Source organism: Aethalodelphis obliquidens, unplaced genomic scaffold (genome assembly GCF_003676395.1).
Source record: "Aethalodelphis obliquidens isolate GAN/ISIS:26980383/991018 unplaced genomic scaffold, ASM367639v1 scaffold6, whole genome shotgun sequence".
Lineage (NCBI taxonomy): Eukaryota > Metazoa > Chordata > Mammalia > Artiodactyla > Delphinidae > Aethalodelphis > Aethalodelphis obliquidens.
The window spans coordinates 75,644,679-75,672,402 of NW_020837950.1; the positions used below are offsets into that span (position 1 = coordinate 75,644,679).

General features: G+C 53.8%; 2 protein-coding genes across 6 annotated transcripts in view; one reads left to right on the forward strand and one right to left on the reverse strand.

Moving 5' to 3' along the window:
- Positions 1 to 408: 408 nt before the first annotated feature.
- On the reverse strand, positions 409 to 26,147 carry TMEM175 (transmembrane protein 175). Of its 2 annotated transcripts, XM_027104005.1 has the most exons (11): positions 25,770 to 26,146; positions 10,990 to 11,150; positions 10,808 to 10,846; positions 9,104 to 9,201; positions 8,148 to 8,199; positions 7,977 to 8,012; positions 7,232 to 7,315; positions 6,709 to 6,873; positions 3,147 to 3,225; positions 2,873 to 3,008; positions 409 to 1,231 (listed from the first exon to the last, which is right to left on the reverse strand). In XM_027104005.1, the coding sequence occupies exons 2-11, from the start codon at positions 11,140 to 11,142 to the stop codon at positions 559 to 561; spliced, it is 1,515 nt and encodes a 504-aa protein (XP_026959806.1). In that variant the 5' UTR covers positions 11,143 to 11,150; positions 25,770 to 26,146; the 3' UTR covers positions 409 to 558. The 2 variants fall into 2 exon arrangements, with proteins under 2 accessions (XP_026959806.1, XP_026959807.1); XM_027104006.1 differs by lacking the exon at positions 7,977 to 8,012 and having other exon boundaries at positions 25,770 to 26,147.
- Positions 26,148 to 26,275: 128 nt separating this feature from the next.
- Positions 26,276 to 27,724, forward strand: part of GAK (cyclin G associated kinase) — a 50,792-nt gene continuing 49,343 nt past the window's right edge. For 2 of the 4 annotated variants that reach the window (XM_027103996.1, XM_027103997.1), the window contains exon 1: positions 26,278 to 26,507. In XM_027103996.1, the coding sequence (XP_026959797.1) occupies positions 26,363 to 26,507 (145 nt within the window). In that variant the 5' untranslated portion in view covers positions 26,278 to 26,362. Of the gene's footprint in view, positions 26,508 to 27,724 lie in introns of all 4 variants that reach the window. The other 2 variants (XM_027103998.1, XM_027103995.1) reach the window with 2 other exon arrangements.

Here is a 27,724-nt window from a genome sequence, read left to right on the forward strand (position 1 = left end):
TGTCCTGCGTCTGTGCCTGAGGCCAGTGTGTCGGGGGAGGAGGCCTGGGATGTGGGGGCCGGTTGGATAGCCTGCTGCCGTGTCCTGCATCTGTGCCCGAGGCCAGTGTGTCGGGGGAGGAGGCCTGGGATGTGGGGGCCGGTTGGATAGCCTGCTGCCGCGTCCTGCGTCTGTGCCCGAGGCCAGTGTGCTGGGGGAGGAGGCCTGGGATGTGGGGGCCGGTTGGAGAGCCGAGCAGCTGCCAGGGCCCTCTGCCCGCGGGACGTGCTGCCTGTTGAGGACCAGGCCACATCGCACACCCACACCCACCACGGGGCTGCGGCCCCAGCTGCCCCGGAACCACCCGCTGCCTGCGGCCCCCCCGCGGCTCATCTCCACTCGGTCGAGGCAGACAACAGGCACGTGGGACACAGTGACACTCCTGCGAGACTCTTGTCTGCAACAGTGGAAGACAATCTGAGGGGCTGAGGTAGAGCATGAAACTTCACAAGGAAAACCAAACCCGAGGCCGGGCCACCAGCCGGACACTTGGACCTCAGGCAGGGGACCGGGGCCACACTAGCAGGGAGCAGGGAGGAGCGGGGACTGCGCATCGTCCGTGGCCCCAGGCACCGGCCGGGTGTGTGTGGGCCGGGCCAGACCCCGCAGGCCCCGCAGGCCGGCCAGTGCCAAGCGCACCAGAAGCCGCAGCAGGAGGAAGGTGAAGGGCACGGCGATCTGCATGGCGTGGAAGATGGCCGTGCTGAAGCTGCTGAGCACGCAGGTGCAGGCGAAGGCCAGCAGGCTGGCACAGGGGTAGAGCACGAGCTTGGCGAACATGAACGCGTGCTCCCGGCCCCCGAACCGCACCGAGGGCTGCAGCGTCTCCCCCCCCTGCAGCAGCGCCGTGGTCCAGATGGCGAACTGGAAGATGCTGGCGAAGAAGATGATGGCGCAGCTGACTCGTACGCTCTCCAGCTCGTCGTGGGGTCGCCTCGCGAAGGCCGACGTCTGCTGATAGGCCAGGGGCAGCCCGCCCACGAAGGCCAGCGAGAGCGTGTTGAGCAGGCCCATGGGCTGCGTGGCCTTGCGGATGTGCAGGAAGAGCGAGTGGTGGGCGAACCAGAGCAGGCCCACCGTGGCGAAGGAGCCGAAGTAGGCCAGGAAGTGCGGCCCAGACGCGCCCAGTGCCGCCACTAGGCTGCCGTGGAACTTCGCCTTCACGTCCTTGGAGTCCGGGACGTTGTCCTCACTGAGGGGTGAGATACACAGCATCTGCAGCGGCCCCACCTCGGGCGTCCGTTCCGGGCTGCCTGCCCCCACCCCGTCCCAGCCCCTGCGCGGGCTGCCGGCCCCCCGCACACTTGAACTTCAGATGAACGGACGGCATACACTAAGACTGCGCGCACCTGTGTTCACACATGCATCGCCGTTCACCTGAAGTTCAAGTTCAACTGCAGCCTGTGTTTCCTTGGCTGACCGCAGCCCTGCCCACCGGACCCTGGGCTGGTGAGCGGCACGGGGCCCTGAGCCCGCAGCCCCTCTGGCGCCCACGGGTGGGTGCTCCTGAGGCCTGCCCACCGTCCTGCAGCGGCCCGTCCACTTCGGGAGCGGTCCCACAGACCTGAAGGGCTTTGCCTCCGAGGTCCTCAGGTTCCTGGGCAGAACTTTATTTTAAGGAGCGATTCTAAGGCACATCCGGCCCAGGCTTCTCCCCACTGAGGTCATGGCGCTGCCGCCCTGCAGCCACGCAGCCCAGATACACCTCTGTGCCCACGATGGCGGCTCCACGTGTGCTGGTGGGGCTGGGGGCGGGAGACAGAGCCTGGGGGCTTCCCGGGGATCCCCACCTGGGTCCTCGGGGCTGTGGCTCTGGGTGGAGGAAAGAACCCTGACTGCCCCCACCCCCCGGGGTTCCCAGCCACAGCTGGCTCCTTGCTACCACCCAGCAGGGGACCCAAGCCAGCATGGCCTGGCTGCAGGGCAGAAGCAAAGCCAGATCACCCCAGAACCTTAGGTCTAGGTCTCAGAGATTGGTGCCAATGGACATTTGCTCCCAATTTTTAAAAATTCACAAATTACAGTAGGGAAAAGCTACTAAGAGAAATTTAGGAGCATCAAGACCTTAGGTGAGGGACTTCCCTGGTGGCGCAGTGGTTAAGAATCCGCCTGCCAATGCAGGGGACACGGGTTTGAGCCCTGGTCTGGGAAGATCCCACATGCCACAGAGCAACTAAGCCCGTGTGCCACACTACTGAACCTGTGCTCTAGAGCCCGCGAGCCACAACTACTGAGCCCACGTGCCACAACTACTGAAGCCTGCGCGCCTGGAGCCCGTGCTCCGCAATGAGAGAAGCCACTGCAATGAGAAGCCCGTGCAGCACAACGAAGAGTAGCCCCCACTCGCTGCAACTAGAGAAAGCCCGCGCGCAGCAACGAAGACCCAACGCAGCCAAAAATAAATAAATAAATTTATATTAAGGAAAAAAAGACCTTAGGTGATCAGTTACAGAACATAAAATCAGAGCATTTTAACGTTAACAAAATAAGAACGTGCTGAAGTACGACCAAGGAATAAAAGGCTTTAAAGAAAAGACGGAAGACTTGAAAAAGCAGCAGATAAAACAGAAATAAAATGACAACAGCTAAGGTTGGAACTGTGACAGACCGCAGAGGCTGCCTGGCCGAGCAGAAGCGCAGGAGCGAAGGGAAGAGGCGGGCTCGGAGCAGGAGAGGGACGCGGGGAGCCTGGGCCGCCCGCCCTGCGTGCGCAGCTCTGGGAAGGACGAGGACCGGGCCCTTCTCAGGTGGGAGCCCCTTGGGGAGGGTGGGCCGGGAGACCTCGGCGCCTTTGTGGGGCTGGCAGAGGAGTCTTGGCCCGGCGGGTCCTCACCAGATGTCCAGGATGAGCAGCGTGGCCACAATGGCGTAGACCCCGTCGCTGAAGGCCTCCACCCTTTCCTTGCTGAGCGGCTCGTGCAGGTCAAAGGTGAAGATCTCCAGGCTGTGAGCCGGGGGCTCCCTGGGGCCTGTGGGAGGGGCAGCCAAGCCCTCAGGGCCTCGGGCCAGCTAGGAGGCCCCGCAGGGACGCCGCCTGCCCGGCCCGTGTTCTGCACGCCCCGGCGGCAGCCCCAGCACCCCACACTCCAGCCCTGCCTGGCACCTACCCACAAGCCTGGCTCTGCACCAGCCGGCGACCTTGCTGACGTAGGGCAGGAAGATGACTGTCGCCATCAGCAGGTACGACTGCATGAGACAGGGCACAGGGCACGTCAGGGCACAGGGCACGTCAGGGCACAGGGCACGTCAGGGCGCGCGGCGCCTCCACTGGGGGGCCCAGCCAGGAATCCCAGCCCAAAGCTGCCCGCCCGGAAGGGACTGCAGCCCGAGCAACAGGAGGCAAAACAGGTGAGTCAGCCGCCATCAAGACAGCAAGCTTCTGGGCGTAGAAGAGCATTACCGGGGGGTGAAGAGACATCGCACAGAACAGGAGATGTTTGCAGACCACACGCCTGGTAAGGGTTACTATCCAGGCTTCATAAGGAACCCCGACAGCTCCACGACGGAGACAAATAACCCAACTGAGAAATGGGCCACGGACTTGAACTGACATTTCTCCGAAGAAGAGACGCGGCCCCGACACGTGTGGGGAGGCGCTCAGTACCACTAACACTCGGGGAAACGCCAGTCACAACCACGAGGAGAGCAGCGCACACCTCGGGACGCTCCCAGCGGGAACAGGGAGCAGCCGTGCTGGGGTGGGGTGGGGCTGGAGCCCTGTGCGCCGTCGGTGGGAACGGAAATGGCGCAGCTGCTGGAGAACTGTCGGGAGGTTCCTCAGAAACTAAACAGGGAATCGCCACAGGACCCGGCAAGTCCACTTCCGGGCACACCCATGCTCACAGCAGCCACCGAGTGTCCGTGGGTGGGTGACGGGGCCCATCCACACAGTGGGGTACCACCGGCTAATGAAGAGGAAGGGAATCCTGACACCGGCGACGTGGATGCACTTGAAAACATGCCGAGTGAAAGAAGCCAGACGTAGAAGCCCCCTGTTTCATAATTCCACTTATATGAAGGAACCAGGATAAGCAAACCCCTACACACAGAAAGCAGACTCGAGTTTCCCAGGACTGAGGGTGGGGAGACAGGGAGTGGCTGCTCACGGGCTCAGGGTTTCTGTCTCGGGGGAATGAAAAGTCCCAGAACCAGAGGGAGGTGAGGCACGGCGACGTCGGCGGTCAATGCCGCCGAGCTGCACGCCGCAGATAAAATGGTCACAGTGGTCAATTTTTTGCTACGTGGACACCCAGTTATTTTAAACAGGGAGGCTGACGGGACAGGCGTGCTCCCGGGCCCCAGGTCGCCGCAGAAAGCTCCTCGCCCAGCCCTGTCGCCTTGGCCGGTGGCCCCTCTCAGCGAAGGGCTTCCACCCCGTCCTTCACGGTCATGCTTCAAGGTCACCTGGCACCTGGCCTGGTGAGGGGACTCAGGAGACGACGGGCACCTCGGGGACAGACGGGGGGCGGCCGGCATCACAGCTCTGCTTACGACCTCCAGTCTCCACACGTCAGAAGACCACACCATACACGTCACTCAACACACACACACCGAGGGGGTGGAGTGTCCCAGGTGCCTGGCAGGTGAGTGCAGAGGCCCCGGGGGGCGACGGTGGCCATGCAGGATCGGCGTGTGTTGTGTGTGTGCACGTGCGCTGCGGGGCAGGAGGGAACAGAACAGCCCGAGGGGGAGCCTGAGTTCCGGGGCGGGGGGAGATCTAAATGGCCACGGGGACCTGCCCAGGTGTGGAGGAGCGCGAGTCCTGGGAGCAGCCGGCACAGGAAGCTGGCATGGGAGGCCCTGGGCCCCGAGTGTCACCAGTGGAGGAGGTGGTCCAGAGGGAGGTCAGGACGACCTGGGCCAGGGCAGTGAGCAGTGGCTGGCCCTGGAAGGTGGACCCCGCACAGCGTCCCACGTGAGGGAAGGGGCTGGTGAGGACGCCTGGAAGGATGGCCGTGGGCTCGTGGGGAGGCTGCAGGGGGTGGGCCTGGGGGCCAGGAGGCTCTGACATGCCTCGTCTCACAGGGGACGAGGGGTCAGACCCCCACTGTGGGGAAGGAGTGGGAGGGATGGAGAGGAAGGGGCAAAAAACGCAGCACAGAGAAACGACCGACCGCTCCCTCCGAGGCCGCAGACCCCCCAGCCCCACCGAGGACTCTCCTCTCCCCAGTGTGGCGGCCCAGCGCCTGCCTCCCACCACTGTCGTCCCGTGAGGGTGTGGCCACTGCGCAGGCTCATCGCGGTCCCCGGCAGCGCGCGGGGCCCTGTCTGCCTGCCCCAGGGCTTCCCGGGGCCAGTGTCCAGGCCCGACCAGTGGGCACGGCCCCCGTGGGCCTCAGCTCTGCCTGCTTCTCCTGACCCAGGCCACACGTACCACATCCCAGCTGTGCCCTCCGTCCTCCACGCGACGACCCTCACCGCCCCTCAGCCCCTGACCTTGTCCCCAGAGCCAGGAGGGGCTGTCCCACCGGAAGCCCGGACGCAGTGGGCCCCTCAGTCCTGCCCTGCTGTCTCTCTGTGCCTCCCCATCGCCAGCCCCACCCTGGGACACCCCGCCTGACCCCGAGGGCCCCCGCAGCATCCCTCCCGCCCGAGAGGAGCGGGGCCCACCCAAGAGGCGCAGACACTGTACGGCGAGGGGACCGAGTAGAAGCCCGAGGCCCGGCCCCACCTCACACGGCAACGTCCACCCTCCCCTTTACCCACCCGTGGCCTGACCTGGGGCGCCCTGGACACTGGACCCCAGCCCCCAGCTCCATCCTCCAGGGTGCGGCTCTGCAGGCCTTGCCATCCTGTTTGTTTTAAACTTGAATTCTCTTAAAACACTTACTAGATGTTTAAAGTAACGTTAACCGTTCATTTTTTCACACGTCTTACGATGCTCTGGGTGTAGAGATTCACTTTACCTCACTAGAGCTCAGTTAATTAAAGGCAGGAGCTGCGCATCCAGCTTCTACAAGCAGCTCTGGGACGGCGGCTCACTAGGGTTTCCCTTCCCCTTCCTGGATGAGGGAACCTGCACCAGAACAATATACCTGTCGACTCAGCTGTGGCTCAGCGCCGGCAGCTCGGCCAGGGCGGACCCTCCGTATACACTGTTGCTACCACGTATGAAACGGAACTAACGAGAACCTACAGGGAACCCTACTCAATGCTCTGCCGTGACCTAAATGGGAAGAAAATCCAAAACAGAGGGGATGTATGTGTACGTAGAGCTGATTCACTTTGCTGTACAGCAGAAACTAACACAACAGTGTAAGGCAACTACGCTCCACTAAAAAGAAGTAAATAAATAAATAAGTAAATTTAAAAAAGAAAAGCACGACCTGCAGGCTCGAGGGCGCCGTGGACAGAGTCCCGCACGGCTCTGCCCGCGCGGCCGCCGTCTCTCCCTGGACGCTGGGGGTGCGTCCGCCCGGCCCTCGCCCAGCTCCACCCTCGCCTGCACCTCCCTCTTCTCCACTCCAGTCTCTCCTGCTCTGGAGTTTCCTTCTCCACTTTCTCTCTCTTCTGGCGGCTCACGTTCCTATGCACGCACGTCTTTAGAAGGCACGCGGCCTCCCGGGCCTACAGGGCGTGCGCCGTGTTTGCCCACGCGGGCTCCTCCCCGCAGAGCAGCCCCCCGGTGGGCCCCCCGCACAACCCCCCGGCGCCCCCACCCCGACTCACCACTGGGTAGAAGAAGAGGGAGAAGCCGGCCGCAGCCAAGCACAGCGCCGGGCCCCGGAGAACGATGCCCAGGATGTGCTGCCGGTAAAGGGCCCGGTGGGCCGAGCGCTCGATCTGGGGGCTCAGCAGGTGGGGGCAGTGGAAGGCGTAGACCACGATCAGCGCCTGCGGGAGAGGCAGGCTGCAGGGTGCGAGCGGGGTCTCGGGTGGGGCTCGCTGCAGGATGTTCTGGGGGCGCAGAGTGGACGGGAGCCCTCGCTCTGCTCTGGGGGTCGGGTGCGGGTCTCACAGAGCCCCGCCTGAGGGTGCCGGCGGCCCCATTTCACTCTCTCTCCCCGTCAGCACAGGAAGCCCAGGCCCCGAGCGTCTCTGGCTTTGCCCTGCCGCGGCCCACGCGGGTGCCCCGTGGCAGGCGCTGCGTGGCAGGTGGCGTCTGCACGGCTCCCGCCACGGGCGGCCCCACACGCGCTACATCTTCTGCTCCACGAGGACGGGGTGTGGGGGCAGGGCGCCGGTGTCCTACCTGCACGGCCCCGACGGCCATCACACACACACAAAACAGGAGGATGCCCAAAGGCACCTCGGGGAAGGCCACCATCAAGGAAAACTGCAGCCAGAAAAAATCCCAGAATCAGGACCGCAGGGCCCCAGGGCCCGTGAGCCCCGTGCATCAGCTGGGCTCCGCCGCTCAGCAGCAGAGCCGTCTTGGGTGGGACGGCCCGAGCCCTGGAGGCGTCTCTCTCACAGAGCCATCCCGCCCAGTGCTGGAAGCCTTTAAAGCTGTGCGCTTATCAGATTCATAGACTCCCCAGACCCCAGTTCTCCGCGATGGGCTACGTACCCAGAGCCCCGCTCTCTGTCAGAACCAGAGGGAGCTGCGGGGTGAGGAGACGGAGGGGTCACGTGCTGGGGACGAGCCCAGGTCGGCCAGGAGGCCGTGGGCTCCAGGGTTCAGGCGGGAGCCGAGAGCCTCAGGGAGCATGGAGAGGGCGCCCCTCACTGCGCCCCTGGAGGCCAGGCTGGTCTCTGCCCCCGACAGCCCCGCCTGGGGCCCTGGAAGCCTCCCCACTCCGTCCAGCCTGGAAACCCAGGGTCGGCCCTTCCCCAGGAAAATTCTCTCCTCTCTGCAACCCCGTGGTCCAGGCCCTGGGCCTCCCAGTGGCCTGAGAGCTTCTGAGAAGGGAGCACCTTAGGGGCAGAGCCCTCCTGTGCAGGAGGGCAGGCTGGACGCCCAGGTGGAGGAGGGGGCGGAAGTCCCTGGGACTCACCGTGAACGGCAGGAAGGTGATGCTCATCATGCAGGCCTGGGGGGAGGGAGGGAGGGGGGAGGGGTGCTGAGGGCGGCGTGCGGGGGCCCTGGGAGTGGGCGCGGCCCAGCCCGCACACCCGGGGCACCCCCCGGGGAGCTGAGCAAGGCAGAAACCAAAGGACAAACTCACCAGGTTAAGCAGGGCAAGCGTATCGTCTATCTTCCCAACAACCTGGAACAATCTCAACAATTTAAGGAAAACAGGAAAAGTCATGCTGTCAGTAAACATGGTTCTAACGGCATCAAACACAGACACTCATACGACAGAGACGGTCTCACACCGAGACGGAAAGACGCGGACAGAAGCCTGAAAACGGAGGCCGGAAGCAGGCAGAGCTCCCGAGGCCCCGGCCCCTCCCCGGCCCCCACACGGTCCCCCCCAGGGTTCTGACCCACGAGGATGTGGCCTTCTCCCCCAACTGGGGAGGTCTGCACTGCTGGGGGGCGTTCTGTAACCGAGAAGCCAGCACCCAGCCCATCCCCACCCACCTCCGGGGGTCCTCCTGGTCCTTGCGCCCCGTCGGGGGCTCAGGTGACGCCCACAGCTCTGGGGCCCTGTCCCCCTTGGGTCCTAAGGAACCTTTTCCTCCTTAACAGAGAGCTCGGGCCCTGGAGTGTGTGTCCCGAGGCCCCAGCCTCCTCACCAGAGTCCAGGGATCAGGACGGAGGGGCCGTGCACAGCACGTGTGTCACAGTGCAGCAGAGGTGGGCAACCCACAGCCCTGCCCTTGCCCTGCCCGGGCTCACGGCGGCCCGAGCAGCGCTGCACCCAGCACCCCGTTCATCGTCCCGGGCCTGGGGTGTAAGCCCTGTTGCTGCCGTGTGCAGAGGAGAAAGCAGAGGCTTGACCCAGCAGGGGGGGCCGGGGGAGGGGAGGGGAGGGGCAGCCCACTAACGTGACCCCTCGTGACTCAGCCCCAGAGGGCGGGGCCGCCATCTACCCCGAGGACAGCTCATCAGCGCCGAGTGCACCCCCACTGCCACCCTGACCCTCGGCCAGGGCGAGGCCACACCTGCTGGGCACACACCCAGCCAGCCACAAAGATGTGGCTGCCAGCCCAGAAACAGGCCCCAGCCTGCCCGTACCTCGTGTGTGCCGCCCAGGCCACGGTCACGATGAGGAAGGTCATCAGGTACACAGCGATCCTCGTCGCTAGAAGTTTCTGGACACTCTTGTCAAACTCCTGGAACAGAAGAGCGTCACCATCAGACGCAGATTCACCCACGGCAGCCGGCGGCCCCGCCCCCGGGCGCCAGGCCCTGGGGGGCCGGAGAAGTACCTGGGAGCCCTCGCCTCCCCCCACCAAGGCTCAGCCTCAGTCCCGGGCTGTCCCTGAGGCCCCTGCGGAGGCCCCCCATCTTCCCAACATGGCAGGCCCCCAGAAATGCCAGCTCTGGAGGCAGAGAGGTCTCCGTCGAGCCTCTCCTGGGATCCTGGCAGGGTGGCCACAGGCCGTGCGGCCGCACGAAGTCACGGCGTCGCCGGGTAAGCGATCCCGAAGCAACTGCGAGGCCTGGCGAGAGGGCCGCGGTGTCTGGACGCCAGGTGCGGGCTGCGCAGGAAGCTGGCTCCAGGCCGGGAGAGGGTTTACGCTTCGTCAGCAAAAACTCCAAATGCAACCTTGCCCGTGTCTGCTGCTCCTCTGAGACCACATGGGCAGCACCGCTTCCAGATCCCTGGGTCCCTCTGGCCTTGATGAACCTTCTCCTTCATGTCAGGACCATCCTCAGCGCCTTCCCTGAAGGGGTCTCCCCGCCTCCGCGGAACCTTCTGGCTCAGAGCCCTCTCGTGGGTCAACAGAGGTCACGACCCCGACCGCAGAGAGGCAAGGAGCTCCAGGCCCGCGCATCCCATCCCCTCCCGCATCTCACGTGCACACCCACCACCCTGTTCTGAGCCTGGTGGCACCGAGGTCCCCAGAAGGCTCTGGGGCAGGCACAGCCAGGAGAGCGTCGAGGCCCCCGGTGGGCACACGGCTTTCCTGAGCTTGGCCGGAGCGCAGCCCCCAGGCCCCCTTTGGGGGGGGTGCCCCGGAGCAGAGGAAGCCGCACGGGGCCCTTTGCTCACCGTGCCAGGTGCCAGTTGCCAAGGTCAGGCTCGACCATCATTTCTGTTTAATTCTCATCCAAACGCTACGAGAAGTAGCGATATCACCTCCCGCAGATGACTCCCGGCAGTGTCCAGGCTAAGTGTGCTGGTTGGGCTGCAGCCAGACCACGGCCACACGTCCTGGGCCAGCACTGCGCATCCTGGAGCCCAGAGGTGACACCCACTCGACGTGAGGGGCCCAGAGACCCGTGCTCGCGCGCACACACGCCCACGAACTCCGAACGTCTCCCGGAATCACGTCCGGTTTCTGAGGTGCTGCGACGTGTGGCCATTTTACTTATAAAATGGAAATATTCCAAATTGACTAGCCATGGAAACTCTGCTTTACAGAAACCTCGTTTCCCACTCACCTCCCTGCTCGTGGCGCAGGCCCACGCCCAGCAGGCCGGCCGCCCTCTGCCCCCAAGCACCTGCTCTGAGAGGCACGCCAGCGCGACAGAGAGCCCAGGGAGCTTCCCCGCGACGCCTGCCGGCACAGTCCGCGCCAGCCTCCAGGCGCTCCTGCATTGCTCAGGGCTCAGCGCGAGGGCACCGGGGCTGGATGGCATCACTGGGGGACGTGGCGGATGGCCTGGCCCTCCCAGCCGGGTACGCCCGAGTGGAGCCCGGCCTCGAGCTCAGGGCCTGAGCCTCCTGGACCCTCGCCCGCACACCAGACACTGCAGACTGTTCCCAAGTACCTGTTCCGGGGAGATCTCCGTGTGGGTCACAGGCAGGATCTAGGAGAACAGACACAACACGAACCCGGGAACACTTCTTGGGCTGGGCACCGACTGCTCCCTGGACGCCACGTGCCGGGGGCGCAGGCCAGTGCTGGGCGGCTCCTCCCCACACCCCCAGTGGCCGCGGGGCCCGCACGGACCATTACGGTGGCAATGATGGACAGAAGCGCGTCGCTGAAGCTGAGCATGCGATGCGAGCTCTGGATCCCGTCAGCCGTGTCCTCGTCCTGTGAGCCCGTGGAGGAGGCTCCCCGCCCACCTAGGGCCGGCTCTGGGGTCTGGGGCCCAGACATCGTGGTGCCTGGGAAGAAGCACAGGTCTGAGCCCGTGGGGTGCTCCTGGGGGCCGTGACACAGGCTGGGCGGGGCTGGGCAGAGGGGCCCTGCCGCTGCTTCCTCTGCCCTGTTCTCCTCTCCCAGCCAGCCTTCTAGAAGAGGGGCCTGTGACCTGGGAGACACACCCTGCGACCGTGTCCCCTCTAGGGACAGGAGAGGCAAGCGGAGGCACACGGCACGTACGGTGGGTGCTCCGGGCGTGACACCCTCGACCCCAACCAGACACCACCGTGTCCCTGCTCCCACTGCACCCTGCATCCCAGCCATGATGCGACCTTTGGGGGAATCAAAGTTCTGCGTGGAAAGCCAGCTGCCCCGGCTGCTGCCCCACTGGAGGGCGCTCTCGCTCCTCCTGTTGGCAGGCGGCCTGGGGGACTGGTCGGGCACCGCCAGCGAAGCCCCCACGGCAGAGCTCCCTGGACAACTCAGTATCAGAGGTGGGCTGGGAAGACAAGCGAGGTGCCGGCTGACGGGGCTCCGGGCAGAAGAGATGCCAGTGCCTCCTGGGAATGGAGTCGGGGCCCCGCAGTGGGAACCCCAGGGGGGCAGGCCGTGGCCGCTGGGAGGCACCAGGCTCCTTGCTGAAGGGCAGCACGCGTCCTCTGCCACGGAGCTTGCCTGGGCAGAGGGCCAGCATCGAGAGGTCGGGAGAGAGGTCGGGGCTGGAGTCACCCGCAAATGCTATCAGAGAGGACGGGATGCCCCGCGGTGGCGTGCGGGAAGCACTGCGCCGAGGTGCCCGGGACGGAGCTGGAGGGGGTCCGGAGTGCAGGACGCCAGGGCTCCCTCGGACGGGTGGCCCGAGTGGTAAACCCCCTGAGAGGGAAGACTGGAAACGAAAGGGCGCCCTGGTCTTCACCCTGAAGAGGACGCTGCCGACCCTGGCAAAGCGCCAGGAGCCTGAGGGCGGGGGAGAGTGAGGCGGAGGAGCTCCGAGGGGTGGCTGGATGTCAAAACTAACAGCCGAGCCTCCCAGGACAAGACAAAACCAGAACCCCGCCCCCAGAGTGCAGAAGGGAGGCTAACGGGGACTTCCGGACAGGAAGGACAAAGTGCCGATACACGTACAAGATACGCAGCAGCCCGGGAGGTGCAAAGGGCGCCGATGAGAGGTCAGCTTTGCACAGGCGGCAAGGGCGTGGGGGATGCAGAAGCTGGCAGGGGGCGCAGGGCACCTCAGCCACCGGGAGACCACTCAGCAGCTGGTCAGGGCTGCGGCGCCCACCCCTAGGCGGCCAGCCCCAGGGTGCACACGAGGTGGGGACTGCGGGCCTCGCGGAGCAGTTCACCTCGACACTGAAAGCCACACACGTTCTGACTGACAGGCGGCACATTATTAACCACTAAGGGAGCTGCTACCAAGGGCTGTGGACTGTCTGTGTCCCGAATATGCACGTGTCGCGTGTCGAGCCCCACCCCGGGGGATGGGATAGAAGGTGGGGCCTCTGGAGGTGACTAGGTTAGAGGAGGCTGGGAGGGTGGGTCCCAGGATGGGATCGGTGCCCTGACAGGAGGGGACCGGCGTGCTCCCTCCCTCTGCTGTGTGTCGGCAGGCCGGGACATGGCCTCACGGGAAACTGAACTGGCTGCCACCCTGATCTGGGACTTCCAGCCTCCAGGACTGTGAGAAATGAAGTCCTGTTGTCTAAGGTCCCAGCCCGTGGCATTCTGTCGTGGCAGCCAGAGCAGACTGAGACAGCAAATGCCAACAGAAGAAACCACCTACATGCATACACGCAGAGGCACAACGCTGAGGGATGGATCGAGCGCAGAAAGACGCACGTCGTGTCGCACCACCGATGTACACACACACCAGTGAGAGCACAGTAACACACACAGGACAGCACTGCGGTGACCCAGGCGGGAGGGGTGGAGGGCGGGTGCGGATGCGGCTCTAGCTCTCATCTGTAGCTCTAATTTCTCTCTCACCGGACCCACTTTCTAAAGTTTACACACAGGAAGAATCACTCCTTCTGGTGCCAGCGCTGAGATTTAGACAAATGCATGAGGCGTGTAACCATGGCCCCACCACAAAGCAGTTCTGTCCCCGAGCAGCGCCTTTGTGGGCAGGCCTTCCTCGACCCAAACCCTGGCCACCGCTTGTGTCTTCGGTCACTGTCGTTTTGCCCTTTCCCGATCGTCCTGTAAATGGCCTTGTACCCAGAGAACCTCTGGAGCCTGGCTTCCTCTACTCAGCACAGTGCATCTGCGATGTGCCCATGTCTCGGGAGTATCAGGAACATGTCTTTTGCTGCTGTGTAGTTAATTGTACTGCATGAACGCACCTGCTTATACACCCACCAGCTGGGGAACAGGCCATTCACGGTTTTAGCAGTTGAGAATAAAGACACTATAAAGATGTACACACAGGTATTTGTGTAAACCTGTTTTAGTTCTCTTGGGCGAATACCTCAGAAGGGGTCTGCTGGGTCATTTAGTAAGTACGGGTCGCCTTTATCTGCCACACCATTTACCAAAGCAGCCGCAGCGCTCTGCGTTCCCACCAGCAGTGTGTGAGAGCCGCATCTGCTCCTACCCTCGACAGCACTTGGCTTGGAGGGTCTTTTCAAAATTTAATGATTTTTTTTTTTTTTTTGCAGTACGCAGGCCTCTCACTGTTGTGGCCTCTCCCGTAGCGGGGCACGGGCTCCGGACGCGCAGGCTCAGTGGCCATGGCTCACGGGCCCAGCCGCTCCGCGGCATGTGGGATCCTCCCGGACCGGGGCACGAACCCGTGTCCCCTGCATCGGCAGGCGGACTCTCAACCACTGCGCCACCAGGGAAGCCCCTGTTTAATGAATTTCTAATTATAGCTGTGCCGAGAGATGTGCTGCCTCTCTGTGGTTTAATTTGCACTTTCGTATCGACCAGCTGGGTATTCTCACATGCCTACTTTTAAACTGCACGTCTTTTATGGCAAAGTGTCTGCTAGAATCTTTTGTTCACTTTTTTGAGGAGTTATTTGTATTCTTACTGAATTTTGAGAGTTCCTTCCACATCGTGGTTAGAAGTTCGGTGTTAGATATGTAATTCGCAGGCATTTCCTCGCAGTTTTGCGGCTTGTCTTTCCTTCTCTTACCTCTTCAGAAGAATGGCAGTTTTAAACTCTGACGGGACTTCCCTGGTAGTCCAGCGGTTGAGACTTCACCTTCCAACGCGCGGGGTGCGGGTTCAGTCCCTGGTTGGGGAGCTGGGATCCCATGTGACTCAAGGCCAAGAAACCAGACGTAAAGCAGGGGCAGCATTGTGACAAATTCAGCAGAGACCTTGGAGATGGTCCACATTAAAAAACAACAACAATCTTTATATCTGGATGAATTCCAACTCGCCACCTTTTCATTTACGGATCATTCCCTTGATGTCATATCTAACAATGCTTTGCTTAACCCAAGAGCACAAAGATTTTCTGGTTTCTTTTAGAAGTTTTAAAGTTTGAGGTTTTACTTTTGATCTACGATCAATTTTGAGTTAATTTTTATATAACATACAAAGTATCGTCAAGTTTCCCTTTCTTGCAGATGGACGTCTGGTTTTTCCAACACTTCTTGTTGAAAAAACTGTCCCTTCTCCACTGAATTGCCTTTGCACACACCCTGGTCAAAAACTAACAGACCACATTTGTGTGGGCCCATCTGGGGAGTGTCCATTCTGTCCCACTGACTATGCATTTATCCTTTGCCAGTTTCACAGTGCCTTGATTATAGCTTCATAGTAAGTCTTGATATCTGCTAGAGTCCTCCAACTCTTTTTTTTTCCAAAACTGTTTGGATTATTCTAGTTCCTTTGCCTCTCTCTCACATGCCCCTGCTTGTTGGGCCCCTTTCATAGTTGCTACAGGCAGAAAGATGGGGTACAGCAGCCCTCACTGCCCAGGCCCACAACTGGGAACTGGCCTAGGGTCAAAGCCACGAGGAGGAAGAGTGAAAAAATGGAAAACTCACACCTGTGGTCACTGATTCAAGTTCCAACTGCCGTTTCCAACCTATTGCCTTTTGCACACTTTTTCTTTTAATATTTTGTCCAGAGTTTTTACCTGTAATCAGCGGGAGAGGCAGCCTGAAGGGGACTTCCTCATCTTCGCCAGCACTAAACTTAATACTTTTTTCTTTTAATTTTTTAAAAAATATTTATTTATTGGGCTGCATCAGGTCTTAGCTGCAGCATGAGGGATCTCTCGTTGCAGTGCACAGGCTCTCTAGTTGTGGCACATGGGCTCAGTAGTTGTGGCACACAGGCTCTAGAGTGCACCAGCTTCATTGCCCCGTGGCATGTGGGATCTTAGTTCCCTGACTGGGGATCGGACCCGCATCCCCTGCACTGGAAGGCAGATTCTTAACCACTGGAGCACCAGGGAAGTCCTTAAACTTAATACTTTACTTTACAGAAGGGAGGGAGAGAGAGGAGCTGAGAAGAGCAGGCAGAGGGGTGAAGGGAAAAGAAGACCATCCCGACAAAAATAAGACAAAAGCTAATGTGTTTCTTTAGGCACGGGTTAATTTGGGGAAGCAGATGTCCATCACATTGCTTTCTATACTTTTTGTATGTTTAAGTTTCTTTCAATTAAATTTTAGTTTTAATAAGTCAGTAAATATCAAATATAGACACAAAAATCCTCAACAAAATGTTGACAAATAGATTCTGCAACATATAAAAAGAATTATATACCATGCTAAGTTTTATTCCAGGAACGTAAGGTTGGTTTAAAATTTAAAAATCAATTACTGGAACACACCATATCAATAGAAAAAAGACAAAAACTATCATCTTAATAAATGCAGAAAAAGCATTTGACAAAATATAACACCTCTTCATGATAAAAACTATTCAACAAAATAGGAATGGAAGGAAATTTCCTCAACCTGATACAGGGCTAATATCACACTCAATGGTGAAAGACTGAAAACTACCCGCCTCAGATCAGTGACAAGACGAGGATGTCTGCTCTCAGCACATCTATGCAACACTGCTCGGGGTTCTAACCATGGCAACTATGCAAGACAATGAAACAGAAGGCATAGAGCCTGGAAAGAAAGAAGTAAAACTGTCTCTATTTGCAGATGATGTGATTCTGTATATAGAAAATCCTAAGGAATCCACACAAGAAAACTATTAGAACTAATAAATGAGTTCAGCAAGTTTGCAGGAAATGAGATCAATATATAAAATAAGTGCATTGCTATTCACTAGCAATAACCAATCTGAGAATAAATTTAACAAAACAATTACATTTACAATAGTATCAAAAATACTTAGGAACAAATTTAACAAAGGAGTACAGGGACTCCCCTGGTGGTCCAGTGAAAAAGAATCCGCCTTACAATGCAGGGAACACGGGTTCAATCCCTGGTCAGGGAACTAAGATCCCACATGCCACGGGGCAACTAAGCTTGCGCGCCACAACTACTGAGCTCACGTGCCTCAACTAGAGCCCGCGTGCCACAAACTACAGAGCTCACACGCTCTGGAGCCCATGTGCCACAACTACAGAGCCCACGTGCCCTGGAGCCTGCGCGCCACAACTAGAGAGGAGAAAACCTGCACGCCACAACTAGAGAGAAGCCCGTGCACCACAACAAAGAGCCCGCGCACTGCAAGGAAAGATCCTGCATGCCTCAATGAAGATCCCGCGTGCCGCAACTAAGACCTGATGCAGCCAAAAATAAATTAATTAAATAAATAGATAGTAAATAATCTTTTAAAAAAAAGGAGTACAAAACATTGTTGAAAGAGATTAAAGAAGACCTCAATGAGTGAAAAGACATCCTCTATTCATGGATTAGAAAATTTAATATTGTTAACATGGCAATACTTCCCAAATTGATCTACAGATTCAACGCAATCCCTATCAAAATTCCAGCTGCCTTCCATGTAGAAATTTACAAGCTGACCCTAAAATTCATATGGAAATTTAAGGAACCCCTGGCTATTTAAGGAGTAGCCAAAACAATCTTGAAAAAGAACAAACCCGAGGACTCACACTTCTCAATTTCAAAACTTAGTGCAAAAGCTATGGTAATCAAGTCAGTGCAGTATCGGCACACAGACAGACATACAGATCAAGGGAAGAGAACTGACAGTTCAGAAGTAAACCACTACATTTATGTTTAACTGATTTGCAATAGGGTGTCAAAGCCATTCAATGGGGAAAGAATAGTCTTTTCAACAAATATTGCTGGGACAACTGGATATCCACATGCAAAAGAATGAATTTAGATACTACCTCATGCCACATACAAAAATTAACTAAAAATGGATCAAAGACCTAAATGTAAGAGCTAAAACATTGGAGAAAATCTTCATGGCCTCATATTTGGCAAAGAGTTCTTAAATACAACACCAAAAGCACAAGCAACGACAAAAAATAAATTGGAGTTCATCGAAATTTTACCTTTTGTGCTTCAAAGGACACTATTAAGAAAGTGAAAGACAATCCATAGAATGGGAGAAAATATTTGCAAGTCATGTATCTAGTAAGACTCTAGCATCCGAAATATATACAGAACTCTTACAACGCAACAGTAAAAAGACAACCCGATTCAAAAAATGGGCAAAGGATGTGAAAAGACATTTCTCCACAGAAGATATCCTAGTAGCCAATAAGCACATGAAAAGATGTTCAGCATTACTGGGTTGCGTTAGGGAAAAGCAAATCAAAACCACGAGACAGTCACCCTCCAGGATGTGGCCATAATACAAGTAAATGATGGACAACAGCAACTCTTGGTGAGACCGTGGAGAAAACGGAGCCCCTGTGCACTGCCGGGCGGGAATGTAAATGGTGCGGCTGCTGTGCAAAACAGTATGGAGGGTCCTCAAAAAATTAAGCAGAGAATTAACATAGGATCCAGCAATTCCACTTCTCGGTATATACTCAAAGGAATGGAAAGCAGAAACTCGAAGAGATATTTGTACACCAATGATCACAGCAGCATTGTTTGCAATAGCCAAGAGGTGGAAGCAACGCCAGTGTTCATCTACAGATGAACATCTAACGAAAATGTGGCATCTCCATCTACAATGAAATATTATCCAACCTTAAAAAGGAAAGACATTCTCACATGTTATGACATGGTTGAATCTTGAGGACACTATGCTAAGTGAAATAAGCCAGGCACAAAAGGATAAATACTGTCTGATCCCACTTATATGAGGTCCCTAGGAGTCAAGTTCATAAGGAAAGAAAGTAGAAGGGTGGTTGGCAGGAGCTGGGGGGAGAGGTGGGAGTTACTGCTTAATAGGACCAGAGTTTCAGCTTTGCAAGATGAAGAGTTCTGTGGATGGATGATGGTGACGGCTGCACAGCAACGTGAATGTACTTAATGCCCCTGAACTGTGCTCTCAAAAAGGGTTAAGATGGTAAATTTTGTTACGTGCATTTTACATGGCTAAAAAAAGAGCACCTGGCACATAAGTGTTCAAAAACATGTCAGCTACACCTAACCTTCATCACACACGAGTTTTTAAGACTCATGGTGATGAATGAAAGAACACAAGACTGAAGGTCGAGGAGTGGAGTTGAGAAATAATTTTTCTTAAGATGGAAGAGACTGAAGAATTGTTAAATTCCGATGGCAGGAAGAGGGAGTTGAAAATTCCTATAACAGAGAGGAGGTAACTGAAGGCTCGTGACCCTGCAGAGCCACGCAGGGTGCTGGCTACGCCTCAGGGTGTGGTGGGGCAGAGGTGTCCTGGGCAGGCTCAGTCTGGGAAAGCTCAGAATGGGAAATGCCCGAGTGCTGTCTGGAGATATTTATGACAAATGACAATGAGAACAACATGTGACATCTGTCCAACATTTACTAAGTACCAAGCATTGTTCCAAGTACTTTATATGTCCTGTTTCTTCTAATTCTCAAATAATGCTGTGAGGATGATTGAAAGACAAATAATGACTCTGTGTGTACGTGTGTGTGTCTAATAGTGAGAGCTCGGTGTGCATCGATGTGCAAGGAGTTTGATAAGGCTGGAGCACAGGCTCAAACTGGGAGGTGTACCTGAAGTATAAGGCGGGACTAAATCACAAAGAGCCTTGTAAGCTCCTTCAGGAGCGGGGAAATTATTGGGAAGATTATGCAGCGATTGTGTACTTTTCTTTACATACATACATATAAACATATATATGTATTATATTCCGTATACAAGTCCATTAGCAGATATTTTCTCCCAGTATGGGCTGTCTTTTCATTCTCTCAACATGTAAAAAAAATATATATATATATATTTATGTGTATATATATTTATGTGTGTATATATATATTTATGTGTGTATATATATATTTATGTGTGTATATATTTATGTGTGTATATATTTATATATTTATGTGTGTATATATATATTTATGTGTGTATATATTTATATGTTTATGTGTGTGTATATATATTTATATATTTATGTGTGTATATATTTATATATTTATGTGTGTGTATATATATTTATATATTCATGTGTGTATATATTTATATATTTATGTGTGTACATATATATATTTATATATTTATGTGTGTATATATACATTTATGTTTATGTGTGTATATATATTTATATATTTATGTGTGTGTATATATATATTTATATATTTATGTGTATATATATACACACACATATATATTTAAATCAACAGACTATTTTTCTTTTAGCAGTTTTAGGTCTGCAGAATAATCAAAGGGAAAGTACAGAGAACTCCCATATACCTGTTCATTCCCCCCGCCCTCTTCCCCACCATTAACATCTTACATTAGTGTGGCAGTTAGTGAGCCAACACTGACACACTGACACATCGTGTTGTAGTTCTACGGGTGCTGACAAATGCATGACTTGTATTCACCACTGTAGTACCATACGGAACGATTTCACAGCCCTAAGAATCCCCTGTGCTCCCCCTATTCATCCCTCCCTCCCCCTGAAACGCCTAGCAACCATGGACCTTTCCGCTGTCTCCAGTTTTGCCTTTTCCAGAATGTCATGCAGTTGGAATCTAACAGTATGTGTCATTTTCAGACTGGCTTCTCTCACTTGGTGACATGCTTCTAAGGTCCTCCATGTCTTTTTGTGGCTTGTAGCTCATTTCTATTTATTATTGTATAATACTCCATTTTATAGATGCACCACAGTTTATCCATTCACCTACTGAAGCACACCTGCAACAATGTATTTTGAAGTTCTTAAGTTTGATGAAGTCCTGTTTATCTATTTTTTAAAATTTATTTATTTTATTTATTTTTGGCTGTGTTGGGTCTTTGTTGCTGTGCGCAGGTTTTCTCTAGTTGCAGCGAGCGGGGGCTACTCTTCATTGCAGTGCGCAGGCTTCTCGTTGCAGTGGCTTCTCTTGCTGCAGACCACCGGCACGCAGGCTTCCGTAGTTGCAGCATGCAGGCTCAGTAGTTGTGGCTCACAGTCTTAGCTGCTCCACGGCATGTGGGATCTTCCTGGACCAGGGCTGGAACCCAGGTCCCCTGCATTGGCAGGCGGATTCTCAACCACTGCGCCACCAGGGAAGCCTGTTTATCTATTTTTTATGGATTGTACTTTGGTGTCATATCAGAAACTCTCACAGATTGTTTTCTAGAAGTTTTATGAGTTTTTTCATATATGATGCAATGTATGGATTAACATTCTTTTTTTAAACATATGGATATCCAATTCTTCCAGCACCGTTTGTTGAAAAGACTATCCTTTCTCCAATTACCTTTATTCCTTATTCACAATCAATTGAACATATTTATACTCATGGGCCAATTTCTGGACTTTTTATTCTGTTCCACTGATCTACTTACACCTTTATGCCAACACCACACTATTTGGAGCACTATTTGGAGTACTGAAATTAGATAGTATAAGTCATAAAAATCTGTCCTTGTTCAAACTTGCTTTGGCTATTCTAGCTCTTTCGCAGTTCCAAATGAATTTTAAAATCAGTGTGTCAATTTAAAAAAAGTCTGCTGGGATTTTAATTGGAATGGCATTGAATCTATAGATTAATTTGATGTCCTAACGATCCTGAATTTTCTAAATTAATGAATACTGTGTACCTTTCCACTTATTAAGGTCTTTAGTGTCTCTGAGCAAACCTTTTTAGTTTTCAGTTATAAGTCTTGCACATCTATTTCAGATTTATCCCAAAGATTTGGTATCTTTTGATGCTCCTGTAAATAGTGGTTTTTTTCCTAATTTCAGCTTCCAATATTTGTTGCTAGTTATTTAGAAATATGCAATAACTTTTTATTTATTTTGCATATTAACCTTGTATCCTGCAACCCTGCTAAAGTCACTAGTTCTAGTAGCTCTTTCTGTAGTTTCCATGCATTTTTTAACCTAGAACAATGATTCTCAACTGAGGGCAATTTTGCCCCTCAAGGGACATTTGCAATGCCTGGAGACATTTTTTTTCCTAAGATTTTTTTTGATGTGGACCATTTTTAAAGTCTTTATTAAATCTGTTCCAATATTGCTTCTGTTTTATGTTTTGGTGTTTTGGCTGCGAGTCATGTGGGATCTTAGCTCCCCAAAGATCACGTGATCTTCAAATAAACAATCTTCCTTATTCCTTTTCAATAAGTAAGCTTTTCATTTCTTTCTTTTTTTTTTAAAGGCAGAGGACTCAGTGAGTGAAGGTAGTGGGATGGAAATTAACTAGCTCATCTTTTTTTAAAAAATACATTTATTTATTTATTTATTTATTTTTGGCTGTGTTGGGTCTTCGTTTGTGTGCAAGGGCTTTCTCTAGTTGCAGCGAGCGGGTGCCACTCTTCATGGCGGTGCGCAGGCCTCTCACTGTCGCAGCCTCTCGTTGCGGAGCACAGGCTCCAGACGTGCAGGCTCAGTAGCTGTGGCTCATGGGCCTAGCTGCTCCACGGCATGTGGGATCCTCCCAGACCAGGGCTCGAACCTGTGTCCCCTGCATTAGCTGGCAGATTCTCAACCACTGCGCCACCAGGGAAGCCCCTAATTTCTTTTTCTTGCCTCATTACATTGGCTAGAATTTCTAGTACAATGTTGAATAGAAATGGTGAGACCAGAGACTTGTTCCCAATCTTGGAGGGAAAAAAAAATCCAGTCTTTCATCATTCCATAGGTCAGCTATAGGCTTTTCATAGATGCCCTTATTATGTTGAGGAAGTTTTCATTTTATTCCTAGTTTGCTGAAAGATTTTTTTTTTTTTTAAATCAGGAAATCGATGCTGGATTTTGTCAAATGCTTTTTCTTTTTTTGAATTTTTTTTTCGTCTGTGCCGGTCAGCATGTGGGATCTTAGTTCCCCCATCAGGGATCAAACCCGTGCTCCCTGGAGTGGTAGTGTGGAGTCAACCACTGGACCACCAGGGACGTCCCCGTCAAATGCTTTTTCTATGTCTACTGAGATGACTGATTTGGTTTTCTTCTTCACTGTAATACTGTAAATTACATTGATCCATTTTTTAATACAAAGCCAACTTTGCAATCCTAAGATGAACCTCACTTGGTTATGTTGTATTATCCTTTTTATATAGTATTGGATTCAGTTTGCTAAAAAATGTTTTAAAAGAATTTTTATATCTTTGTCATGAGGAACATTAGTCTGCAGTTTTCTTTTCTTGTAATGCCTGTGTCAAACTTCGGCATTAGAATAATGCTATCCTTATAGAATGAGCTGGCATTCATATTTCCTTCTTTCAATTTTAAGAATCTATATAGAATTGGTATTATTTCTTCTTTAGTTTGGTAGAATTCCCAGTAAAGCCATCTAGGTATGGAATTTTCTTTTAGGAAAAGTTTTTAACTACAAATTCAATGCTTTAATAGTTATAGAGCTATCTAGGTTATCTATTTCTTCTGGAGTGAGTTTTGGTATTGTCTTCCAAGGAATTTGTTCCTTTAGTGCAAGTCGTTGAATTTATTGGCATAAAGTTGTTCATGTTCTCCGATTACCCTTTTGGCAATGATGTCATCACCTTCATTCATGATATTGTTAACCCTTTTTTTCTTTGTTCAACCTGGCCAGAAATTTCTCTTTTTTATTTATCTTCTCAAAGACTCAGCTTTTGGTTTCATTGATTTTCTCTATTGTTTTTGTCTTCTATTTCATTGATTTCTGCTGGTATTTATTATTTCCCTTTTTGTACTTACTTTGAGTTTCATTTGCTCTTATTTTTCTAGTTTATTAAGATGAATGATTTGAGACCTATCTTCTAGTAGTGTTTTAGCCACAAATTTTGAAATGCTGCATTTTCATTTAGTTCAAAATTTTAATTTCCCTTTTGATTTCTCCTTTGACCTATGGGTAATTTAAAAGTGAGTCAGTCAGTTCTCAAACATTTGGATGATTTTCCAGAGATATGCTATTGATATCTAGCTTAATTCCACTGTGGTCAGAAAACCTATTTGCCCAGAATATGATCCATCTTGGTAAATGTTGTTTATATATTTGGTAACGTGTATTCTGCAAATGTCCATTAAATCAGGTTGCTGGTGTCATTCAACTCTACCATACGCTTGGTCATTTTCTGGGTATTTGTTCTATCATCATCTGAGAAAGAAGTATTGAAATCTCCAACTACAGTTGTGGGTTTGTCTCTCTTTCCTGCACTACTACTAGTTTTTGCTTCATGTATTTAAAAGCTTTATTATCAGGGGCAGAACTGTTTAGGATTGTTATGTCTTTTCATGAATTCACCCTTTCATCATTATAAAATAATCTTCTTAACTTCTGATTATAGTCTTTTGTTATGAAATTTACTACAAAGGGACAGGTTTGGCGATGAAGACTATAAATTCAGTTTTAGACACATATATATATATATATATGACACGTATACATGAGCTATCTCATGTATATGAGAGATACCTAAGAACAAATGTCTAAGAGTTCAGGAGGGAAGTGTGATCTGGAGACACAGATCTGGATTAAGATGGTGTTACTATAGCACCTAGTGCAGTGTCAGTATAAAAAGTGCTCCATCAGTATGAAACACAAAGCCTGAATAGACTCTCGTCTCCAAAGTAATTACACTATTAAAAACCTCCACGCAAATGTAGGTCATACCAGAATAAACCCACAACCTCCAAAGTCAGACGAGCCCTGGACTACATCATGCTTTCTAGTGAGTTATTCACTAGGTTTTCCACAAAAGCTATTTTAGATCTTTCCCACACTGCTCAAATCTTAGTTTTCTTACCTCCCTTCCCATTTTCGGGAGACGTTTTCTTCTCCTTATTCACAGTGAAAACAGAAGAAAACAGAGAATTCCTTTGCTTTCAGTCCAATAAACACATAAAGTTACCTGCAACTACAACCCACCTTCCTCCCTTCCTTTTACGATGAAAAGCGATTTTCTTACATCCAAAGTGAACACTTCCTATGCTCTGGATGGCATTCCCTCCTACCGTCTAGGGGACCACTTTGCACCTGTCCCTTCTTTCCCAGCAGACACTGACTGGCCCCCTTCCATCAGCTGGAGGCTGCTCAGCGATCTCCTATCCTATAACCTCTCAACATCCATCATAACTCTAGCTCCCACACTTTCTTCTCCATAGCCAAACTTACTGAGTTACCTCCACTTACCATCTCTCTCTCCACTTCTTTACTCTTCCACTCAGGGTAATGGAGAGTTTCCAATGAAACAATTTATTCTTGGCAAGGTCACCAAAGATCTCATTGTTGCTAAATCCAACACACATCTTTTCCTACTTTTCCTACTTTTAAATGACATTTGACACTTTTAATTACCACCACCTTCCCCAACATCTTTCTTTGGCCCGGTGACATAAAGCTCTCTTAGTTGTTGTTTTTTTTTTGCAGTACGCCGGCCTCTCACTGCTGTGGCCTCTCCCGTTGCGGAGCACAGGCTCTGGGCACGCAGGCTCAGCGGCCATGGCTCATGGGGCTAGCCGCTCCGTGGCATGTGGGATCCTCCCGGACCGGGGCACGAACCCGCGTCCCCTGCATCGTCAGGCGGACTCTCCACCACTGCGCCACCAGGGAAGCCCTCTCTTACGTTTTATTCCTGCTTCCCTGGCTGCTCCTCCCCTCTGAAGACTGTACCCTCTTTCTAACTGCGGTGTCCCCTTGGTGCGCTCTTCCAAGTCAACTACCACCTACATGCTAGGGACAACCAAATACAGCCTGGGCTCTTTCCTGAGCCCCCAATCCTTGTATTCCATTTACCAGACGAACACACCGGCTGAAAAAGCCACGTAACTTGTGTGGACTTCTAGCTGTACCACTAGCTGTAGCAACAAGACCCTGGCCACCTGGCCAGGTAATGACACTGCTGAGCACATTTTGCACCCAAAGGCGGGGTGTGGGGTGCGGGATTAACTATACTGTGCGTTCTCCAAAATAATCTAGGCTCATTAAGGCGAATACATAAAAAGATACTGCAAGCAGTAAAGCACTGCATGAACGAAGCTGCTTTAGTATAAGGATAACGCACGTTAGCCCGTCTGGAAAGATATTTTTAGTAGCTTGAAATTCTAGGCGGGTTAAGATGCTGTCTGGGGCTTTCGGCTCCAGTCCTCAGTTTGGGGATGAACACTCCACACCAGGACCTACAGGAAGCAGCCGGGCACACAAACGAGCCAAGGGATCAGGCGAGTGGTGGTGTCTTACCTGAGGGAGCAGCTCTAGGTGATGGGTGACACGCGGTCTTCTGGGTCCAATGCTGACAGATCTGACTTTTCTACAGAAGCTACAAAACTCGGTTTCTACAATTAACCTCTTCAGTCTTTCAGTAACAACCAACTCGTTAAAAAGACGGACACTGCGGGCCCCCCGGCGCTCCGAGCACACGACCCGCTCCTCCCGCCGTGCGGTCCAGCCCCGGGAGCCCCCGAGCACCAGCCTCCGCGGAAACGGCCACGTGGGGACGGCTGAGCGCCGCGCCGGGGTCCAGACCACCCAGGGACAGGCACTGCCGCCGCCGCCAGCCCTCTGTTAGCGCGACAACCGAAATCCGTTCCGAGGCCTGCGGCACCGCGCACGCGCACCGCCCCTCCCCCAGCCGGCACCCCGCCCTGCGCATGCACGGCCGCTGGCGCGGCGGAAGTGAGGCGCCGGCGCTCTTCCGGGCGGCGACGCGCTCCCGCCCCTGCGTCGCGGCGTCGGGCGGAAGCTGGTGCGGTTCGCGGCCGGCGGTTGCCGAGTGGACCCGGACGCGGCTGGACGCCGAGCCCTCTGTCCGGCGCCCGCCGCGGGCCGCCACCATGTCGCTGCTGCAGTCTGCGCTCGACTTCCTGGCCGGCCCGGGCTCCCTGGGTGGTGCTGCCGGCCGCGACCAGACTGATTTCGTGGGGCAGACGGTGGAGATGGGCGAGCTGCGGCTGCGGGTGCGGCGGGTCCTGGCCGAAGGTGAAGCCGGGGCCGGTGGCATGGGCCCGGCCGGGGGAGGGTCAGGGCCGGGGGAGAATGGCCGCGGCGGGGAGGGTCACGGCCGGCCGGGAGGCCACTGCTGAGGGTGAGGCCGGCCTAGGGTTGGGCACTTCCTTGTCGGAGGCTTGGGGTCAGGCCGGGGCAAGGTAGTCTTGGCGGCAGGTGTGGGCTGACCCGCGGCCGGAGCGGAGGCTGTGGCGGCGGGAAGGAATGGTGGGCAGGCGGGGCCTGGAGCGAGTGGCCACAGTAGAGGCGGAGCGAGGGGGCCCCGCACGGCTGAAGGCTGGAGTCCGGAGGCGGGCGGTGCGGCGGCGTGGGTCTAAGTCGTGGTCCTTCCCTCGCATGGAGGGCGGTAGTGGGGCAGTGGACGTAGGGCTGGCCCTCCTCGGGTGACAGGAACTCCGGCGTGGGTGACCGCAGTCCTACCCTGCTTGGGTGTTGGGACAGACAGCAGCGCAGTGTCCGGTAGCCGGGCTTCCTCTCTTACGACCTGAGCGTCCCGCTCCCCGACCTCTGTGTGAGATCCCACGGAAGTTACTGCAAGCTGAGCCAACAGGTGTGATCGGAACAGAACCTTGCAGGGTGGGCTGGTCCATCTGTAGTCGGCTGTGTTTCCGCGTGCTCTCTCTAGCTTCCTGAACGTCCTCTCCCTTCTTCACCCAGAATTTATCACCAATGTTGGCGCAGTCCTAGTTCCTCATCTGGGTTTTTCTGTTCTGTCTGGCATGGCAGATTTCCCTGGCCCTGGTGCTCACCAGCTAAACACAGTTGGCTTTGGGGCCGGTGCTGAAGCAGAACTGTATCCCCTGCGTTAGCACTCTTGCTTCTACTGTGCTGCAGTTGAGGTGGGAAACTGGCTGACTGTTCTGGTGCCCTCATTCCTAAAGGCCTGAGGTGATGTTCTGGCCTTAGCATCAGAACACACTTTTTCTCCACTGTCAGAAACGAAGAGATTTTGGGTGTGATTTAGTGAGAAAACATCAGGCTCTTCTTTCAGAGGTAGGGGCCAGTATCTCTAGTAGTGAGGGTTCCCCCAGATCAATTCACTTATTCTGAAAATACCAGGCAAGTATTTTGATTCTTTTAAGAAATTCACAGTGGACGGTACATGGTTTCTGCCTTGTGGAAGTTCAAGTAAGACACAGGCTTTGATGACCAAAGGACAGCGCAGTGCAGGGGATCCTCTGGGTGGATAG

Bases quoted from the DNA above. Each gene is read 5' to 3' on its own strand.
- TMEM175 (XM_027104005.1), bottom strand. From the start codon at position 11,142: ATGTCTGGGCCCCAGACCCCAGAGCCGGCCCTAGGTGGGCGGGGAGCC. The intron at 8,200-9,103 runs GTACGGGCAGGC...TAAATTGTTGAG, and splicing joins GCCTGGGCGGCACACACGAG to ATTGTTCCAGGTTGTTGGGA. The intron at 3,009-3,146 runs GTAGGTGCCAGG...CCCCTCCCACAG, and splicing joins GTGCAGAGCCAGGCTTGTGG to GCCCCAGGGAGCCCCCGGCT.